The sequence below is a fragment of the Castanea sativa genome, chromosome 6, assembly GCF_040712315.1.
Source record: "Castanea sativa cultivar Marrone di Chiusa Pesio chromosome 6, ASM4071231v1".
Lineage (NCBI taxonomy): Eukaryota > Viridiplantae > Streptophyta > Magnoliopsida > Fagales > Fagaceae > Castanea > Castanea sativa.
Window position 1 is genome coordinate 7,014,801 of NC_134018.1, and position 7,885 is coordinate 7,022,685.

Here is a 7,885-nt window from a genome sequence, read left to right on the forward strand (position 1 = left end):
ACAATCATTTCTGCGTAGCTATGAGAGATTATGATCAAATTAGCTGAGACATTATGGTCCTTGTCTAGGAATTGAATTTTGAACTTAAATGCATATTGATTTTTGGTGAGTTGACGATTTGGTGTGTTTTTGACTGTTGACTAATGTAACTGACCAATTTCGGCATCACACACTGATCAAATTAGCTTTTGCTCTTACCAAACGAGGCTTACACTAATTTTATTGATCCTTGTCTATAAATACTTATCTATACGTTAACGGCTCGCTGCTACAGCCAAATCATCCATTATTTCAGTAATAGTGTGAACAGCTTACAGCTTCAATGGCGTGAAAACAATTGAAAGGGAATTTATTCATTCGTCCATTATTTCTTCTTTTCTTTTCTTTTTGGACATTCATCCATTGCTTCATTTCTTGTATTTTTACCCGCTCACCTCTTTTGCCTAAGAAAGTGCTTAAATAAACAATTAGCCAAGTGTTGCAACTTGCAACCTTCCAAGCAATGTGAATCCTCAACGGTTCATTGCTCACTATGGAAATTAGCAAACAGTTCAACAGTTGAGAACAATCTGATGTTCCATTTGCTTAATGCAGTTCTTAGCTCCACTACTTATGTCATACACAATGCACACCAAAGAATAAGTATGTGTATATTTTACAACAAAACAGAAATACAAATTGCATACTCAGAATAAATCCATCATCACATCTAGGATCTACCTCTCAAGTATTTGTATTCTCAAATTACAAGGGGAAGAATGAACATACCTGCTACAATGTTCAAAAAAGAAGAAAGAATTCACTGCTGTTTAGGAAAAATTTGGAACCTTGTTGACATGCAGCAAAGAAGGGTGATCATGTTACAATTTTCAAACTACAAAAAGAGCAGAAAGGAGCATTGCAAGATATGGAAGGAAGAAGCATGAAGCAATTTTAGACTGCCCACTCCGTGGACTTGGAGCAATTGTTGTATTTGAACCACCTGGGCTGGAAGATGGTGGTGTCGCTGAAACAGGTGGCAGAGGTGACTCGTCCACATCACTCACAGTCAGGACAGGGTACGGAGCCTCAGCTGGTGGCAGGTACCCAGGAGTAATGACTTCCATGAGACTCCCAGCTTGAACAGGGGTCATATAAGAAGGTGGGTTTTTGCCCAATGAACATAGATTCCCTGCATTACATTGAAGCGTGTCATTGTATCAGTAACTAGAGACAAACTTGAACAGCTCTATGGGACCATGCCAGGGGAGAAACAAAATGCTTCATAGGAAACAGAATTGAATCAATTGGTTATGAAAAGTTCCTGGAGGATTTAAATGAGAAGAGGCAAGATGAAATGAATGTCTGTTGGATGCAATATTGTATTAACATTTTTTTTCCAGCAACATTTTGTTACTGAGACCTGTGATTACAAAGCATTTATGTTCTAATAAGCATGCAAATGGTGGCCCTAATCTATTAATCTAGTGGTATAGAGTTGTCAAAAATTTCTAGAAACCTAAGAATAATGCCAATGCAATTCTTAGTTTTGGTGTTTAACATGTATCTCTGCATCATTTAAATTAAGAGAACCAATAGGTATCCTGTATCCACTTACTTTTGTATCTGGCAGCTGTCTTGGGGTAGTCAGTGATGACACCATCAACACTGGCTCCCATGACATATGAGTTGATCTCCACAGTTGCATCTGAGAAGAAGTCCCATGCTTGGGACACAAACTCATTGCTAAAGGTTTCAACATATACAGGGAGTTTAAATGATTTTAACTTCGATACAGTATCAGTTTCACCAGTAAGGAATGCATTATTTTCAGGAAAGACAGAGGCCTTGCTGACAACAACAGCATGAGCAAACTTTTTAATATCCCCAACGGCTGAGTTTGCAGCATCACGAATATTCTCATCAACCTTGTATACAAGCTCATAATTCGTTTTGTCCTTGAATTTCTGTAGAACTGAGCTGTTAGTGGACTGAATCATGACTCTTAGTGCTACCTGATTATCATAACTAGCTTTACTCAATTCATCCTTCACTGCCTGGACTACATCTAATCCCTGGTCCTCTGCAAGGTAGGCCGCATTCTGAAAGGAACAGAACATAAAGAAATGGCATCATCAATATAAATAGTCAAGTCAGGGTAGAAGAATTTTCATGTCTCAATTGGCAAGACACAGAATCTACATCCAAACATTCTTGACCAATATGAAACACAGTGGTTTCTGCATTGGCACCGGCATAACTTTTGACAAGGAATGCACAGCAGTTACTGTCAACCTAAAGCAGAGTCATCAAGCATGACAGATCACACTCTATACAAGAGTTGACATCTACAAATTATTGACTAAGAGAATTTCGAAAGAAAACAACTGAAAATCATTGCTGACATACCTCACCCCTCTCCCTAACCCCCAAAAATTTGATAGAACAAAGAAAACACATGTTACACCAATAAAAATGTTCAGTCTGTAACAGGCATGATCTCTAATAAATTACTAATCATGGATTTCTGGTTTAAAATATCTTTTTTTATAAAGTTTTGTTAGCATCCAAAAAGATGCAGGCATAGCAAATACTCACCTCTATGCTGATCAAGACACCAGTAAGAGTGCCAGCTTTCTTCGACAAGGTCAGAAAGTCAGCCAATGTTAGATATTTTCCAGCAGTCTTGGACTTTGGATTCCGGAACAATCTGTAGCCCGCGTAGGGGTTTGCTATGGACGCTGCAGGAATTTAGAAAAAAAATGCAGGGATGTTAAATATGATTCTAGGAGTAACTTTGCTATTCATTGTATTCACAAAAACAGAACAGCATATGCCAGTCAAATAACATAATCAAAATGCACAAGAAGATATAGAACAAGGAAAGCAGATGAATTGTCATGAGAAAGGGCCCTCTCAACACATAAGAATTTAGGATATCTCAATTTATGTTCCCTCTCTAAGGTCCAAAAATCTTTTCCAAAATGTTACTTCCTTTTTTTTTTATATATGTTTAAAGTGGTGGAGGGGTGGGATTCAAACTTAGTCATCTCCATTAGAAACACCAAGAGAAGCCATTTGAACTAAAGCCTAAAGGTCATTGGCAATAACAAGTACTTTCTGACTCTTCCTTGTAACCCTGAATTTCCTACATAGATGTATGGTTCAACACTCCAGTAGTTCTCAGAATTTACATAGAAAGTTTGGACATGTGGCTTACTACATTTACACACCACGTAGTTGCATGGTCTATGTGATGACCCAAATCACTAATAAAATCAAGAAACAGTCATGCTCCAATTAATGAGAATACTTGTGAAAATATAGTTATAAGATATTCACCAGTGACGTGTTAACCAATAATTAGAAGTTAGTAACATTTCCTTCAGTTATAATTTTGAAAGAAATTAGGTAGTATGTTTCTCTCTTATTAGTAATAACAAAAGCTGTGTTTGGCAAAAAAATTTAAAATAACATTCTAAATATTACGTTTGCACCACAGAACATGTAAATGACAACCAAATTCAACTTACGTGTCAAAGTTTGAATCTGACTCCATGTCAGGCTAAAGGTAAATATTCCACTGCCAGACTTGATAGCTGGAATGCTTTTTGTAAGGTTGCTGAAAATTGATTGAGCAACTGTTGTGCTATCTATCAGATTTATTGAGCTTAAGCAAAATGGAGTCCCATCCTTTGCCAATTGAACTGGACAGTCAAGTATATCTACTTGATCAGCAATAGCTTTCATATATGCTAAGTCCGTACAACCAGGGTAATCTCCACTTGCTCCATATTTAGAGATGACCAAAGCCTTTGCTGTAGAACGAAAAGGTAAAAGAAAAAGGTCAACAATAATATTCTAAAAAATAATGCTGTCATAAAAATACAGTTAGACAAGCTCATTGATCAGTTACAAGCTGAAAAGAATCAAAGCTTTTATTAGAAGCAATATGCAATAGTGATATACCTTGTGCTGAAGCATTTTGACCTAGATGAGCAAAGCAACCTGCAATGTGTGAAGAGAAAGCAGCATCTTGAAGAAATTATCATTGAAATAAGCAGGCAATAATCTATCATAGATAAAATTAACTGATTATGTCCGAATTATCAAGACATTACTGTTAAATGAAATGCAACTAAAAGCAACGGTATTTAATCCTTCAGTTCTTAAAATGTAATTGTGGCCTGTGGCACAAAAACATTTGCAAGTACTAATAGAACAAAATCCAGTTTCACTTCTATAATAGCTTGATCAAGGACCTCTGTATTAAAGGTAGTCCCAGGACTAGAAATGAAATTGAAAAGTCTCCAAAAATCATGGTGAGTTTTAGTAAATTTAAATATATATATATATACATATATTGATAAACTTCAACTTCTCATGAAGTGGTAGGATGAATCATGAATGCATCTGTATGAAGCTAGAAATAGCAACAATTTAGAAAAAAATGCAGGAAAGTTGTTCAAGGTTATCTAGAGATGCACACTGATATTCACATGATTGCACTGATGAAGAGTAAATCAGTTCACATTGAATGTCCTACGAGGTCAAGCAATGAGCAAAGGAGAAATCTATCAAGGAGTCCTGGTAGACAGATCCAAGGAAATTGGAATTAGAAGCTTTATTGATTTGATCATTAGAAATCTAATGCATCTGTCAGAGGGTTCAGGTAGGCAGCACAACTTAAGATTTTATGAAAATTTACATGACTCAAAACAGCTAGAGAAACATTATACTGAACTATTACCATTAAGCTTTTAGCTATGCATGATAATTAGGTGAACACCATCTTTAAAAGGTGGAAAAAAAAATTACCTATAGCCTCTGATGGAGTAATTGGGAAGTCGGCCAGCACACCATCAACAGAGAAGACGCCATTGTCAAAGTAATTCAAGAACTCAGTTACGGGATCGTAACTATAATTGAAGCTAAATGGAACATCATTCGAAAAATCTGATACAAAAACCTCTAGCCCTTCTTTATGAGCATCCAAAACAACAGACGTATGAGGTAGTAAATAATTATTTGCATCTACAGGCCATATGTAAGACTTGGGAACCATAATTCCAGAGGCAAATGTCTTGATAAATGTAAGATTCTTTAAGAGAGAACCATATGTCTGGTTGGTTGAAGGGTCAGTCTCATCTTGTCCTAGAAACCGGAAGACCAGTTTTGTCGCTTTTGGATTAAGTCGTGCCGTAATGCTTTTTAGGAAAGCAACCTCTGGTGATGAAATATAATTAACAATTACAGATTTTGATACAGAAATTACAAAGGTTCGCATACTCAAATTGTGTTGCGTGAAGAATTGATCATGCTGCACAAGTATGAGAACAAAAAGGTTGGTCAAAATGATAGCTGTTGGACCAGCACCTACATGTTTAGAGAAACACCTTACCGAGAAGAAGAGGAGAGATCAATCAAATTTTAAGACAGAATTATAATCTTTTATTTACCTGAACGTTCAACCAGAAACCTGGTGGCTTAGTTGAAGCCACGTCTTGAACAGTGAGAATTGGAAAGGCATTGCCATCAAACTTATTAGTTCGAGAATAGACTCCTTGAGTTACTGGTTAGAAATACAGGAAAAAAAAAAATTTCAAATAAGCAACAACAAAGCCTGATAGAAACTGTAAACTGTCATTTGAAGAAATATTTTAATGTTTAAAATGCATTTTTAATCGCATATATCATTGTAATAATAACTGTGGACAATTATGATATCCAACCATATGTAAAGAAAAATGTGGTATCAATCATTATATTCTGGTTCACAAGACATCCATGTAGCCAACAGCAAATTCAAAGAAACAACGTTTAAAACAACTCAGACTTACAGGCAACAGTTGATAGCTCCTTCAAGGTGAAATCCACAGAAAACCATCCTTTGGTAGGGACCCCATTAACCAGGTAAGCCTTATTCCTTTTTTTGAAAATATCCGCAATGTCAGAACTGTTACTTAGCAGGAGATCTGGTGCGCAAATCCCAACTCCATCCTTTGTTAATTGAACATCACACCATAAGACCACATCTGGTACACTAATCAGCGCTGCCAAATTATACGCATATGAAGTAGAACTAGGAAAAATCCCCGAAAATCCACCATTTGCAATGACCTTAGGCGGATTACCTAGAAGACAAATCATATTCATTAGAAGATGAAGCCTTGGGTATACAGGCAAGAGTAAAAGCCCCACATGGATCCCAAAACAAAAAACAAAAAAACAACTTGCGAAATTAATATAACGTATAATTGGGTACAAATGTCCAATATCCCAAACCTATTTCCTTACACTTTGGGGTTAAGTAGTTTGTCATAAAAAACAACACTTTCTAAAATTTCTACAAAAGGGTCTAAAATAAAATTCAGGAAATGTTTTTAGAAAACACTTTTCGAAAACACCATACCCCAAATCCAAATGCAATAACTGCGTCATTTTTATTCTTTCTGTTTCTGAAATCAGAAAGATTATTCAAATTTCAACTTCTATGGCTTCAATTAATAACAAAATCACAGTTAAAAGTTCACAAAAGGTAACCCAAAATAAAATTATAGCTTACAAGTTGAGATCATTAATGAACATGAGCACATTATATTGATGAAAATCCCAAAAAAAAAAAAAAGCAATAAAACTAAATGATGGATCTAGCTAATCTCAGCATCAGACTTTTAAAATGAAAAACCTTTCCATTCACTGAGATTACATGCATTAAGACTTTTAGATTCAAAATGGTTTTTCTCATAGACAAAGCAGAGAGAGAGATCTATTTGGATGTAGAGGAAAAAATGTAAGAAAAATTAAAAGAATTAACTAAAATAGAAATGATAAAAAAACAAATTAAAAATAAATAAAATCCTCTGCAGCAAGCTTAATCAACTACTCTGCTCAGTTCTATAAGCCAAAAAAAAATTCAAAAACGAAGAACTAAAAGGATGGTCAAGTTAATAACTTACTATAAATGAGTTTTTCACTTTTCCAGAACCAAAGCAGCACAAAATTCATTATTAAAATATATATATATACAAAATTTTCATTTCCCTTCACTTCTTTCTCAGCAACCAAACATAGTTTAAAAAATTGGTAACAACAAAGCTACAGAGACAGAGACAGAGAAGAAGACTCACCGCTAAGTGTAGTCCATTTAGATCCCGCAGCAGAGACCAGAGGTGCTAGCAGCACCGAGTGAAGAAGTAGAAACAGAAAGAGAGTTTGAGCGCGTGAGTTATACATTGCCGGAAAAATCAATACAGATAGTCGTCGGAGACTCAGTACGGAACTTCCGGCGATCAAGTTTTCTCTGAAAATGAATTCAGATTCAGTACTATTTGTAAGAGAGAGAGAGAGAGAGAGAGTTGAGCTTTGAACTCTGTTGCTTTTACGGGCTGAACTGACATATATTTATAATTTTATTTTTATTTTTATTTTTGTTGTTAATGTAATATATATATATATATATATATATATATATATATATATATATATATATATATATATAAACAGGTTAATTAACGAGAAAATAATGGGGTTTTGGTAATGAATGAGAGGGACGGTGTAGTTAATTAACGCGTACCCACGTTTGTGTCTTATGATCATATTATTGTTGTCAAACGTAAGCGGCTCGACTCAGCCGGTTTCTATTACAACTAACTACTTTTTGTCCTAAAGGAAACCTATGTAGACTGTTACCATCATCTTTCTTTTTTAGACACGAGTGTGTGTTATTAAAACTTTTTTTAGGTAATTCTAGAATATGGATAAATGGTGCTTCCTTCTCCTATATTTAATGAGAAGATTCTATTATAAATGTGAAAAGAATAAGCTTCTGTATTTCGAGAGTACCTAGGTATTACTCGTACTTAGGTTGATTTGGTTGAAGATTTTTAGTATCGTTATTTAAAAT

At 35.1% G+C, this 7,885-nt stretch overlaps 1 protein-coding gene across 1 annotated transcript; it reads right to left on the bottom strand.

Moving 5' to 3' along the window:
- Positions 1-558: 558 nt before the first annotated feature.
- Positions 559-7,362, bottom strand: LOC142639279 (glycerophosphodiester phosphodiesterase GDPDL3-like). Its single transcript, XM_075813458.1, has 9 exons — positions 7,110-7,362; positions 5,820-6,113; positions 5,439-5,551; positions 4,798-5,299; positions 3,949-3,987; positions 3,513-3,797; positions 2,578-2,720; positions 1,598-2,081; positions 559-1,171 (listed from the first exon to the last, which is right to left on the bottom strand). The coding sequence occupies exons 1-9, from the start codon at positions 7,213-7,215 to the stop codon at positions 870-872; spliced, it is 2,268 nt and encodes a 755-aa protein (XP_075669573.1). The 5' UTR covers positions 7,216-7,362; the 3' UTR covers positions 559-869.
- Positions 7,363-7,885: the final 523 nt, after the last annotated feature.

Excerpts from the sequence above, each read along its gene's own strand:
- LOC142639279 (XM_075813458.1), bottom strand. The coding sequence starts at position 7,215 with ATGTATAACTCACGCGCTCAAACTCTCTTTCTGTTTCTACTTCTTCAC. Across the intron at positions 3,988-4,797 it reads TACTCCATCAGAGGCTATAG|GTTGCTTTGCTCATCTAGGT; the intron begins GTAATTTTTTTT and ends CACACATTGCAG. Across the intron at positions 2,721-3,512 it reads TCAGATTCAAACTTTGACAC|CGTCCATAGCAAACCCCTAC; the intron begins GTAAGTTGAATT and ends AAATTCCTGCAG.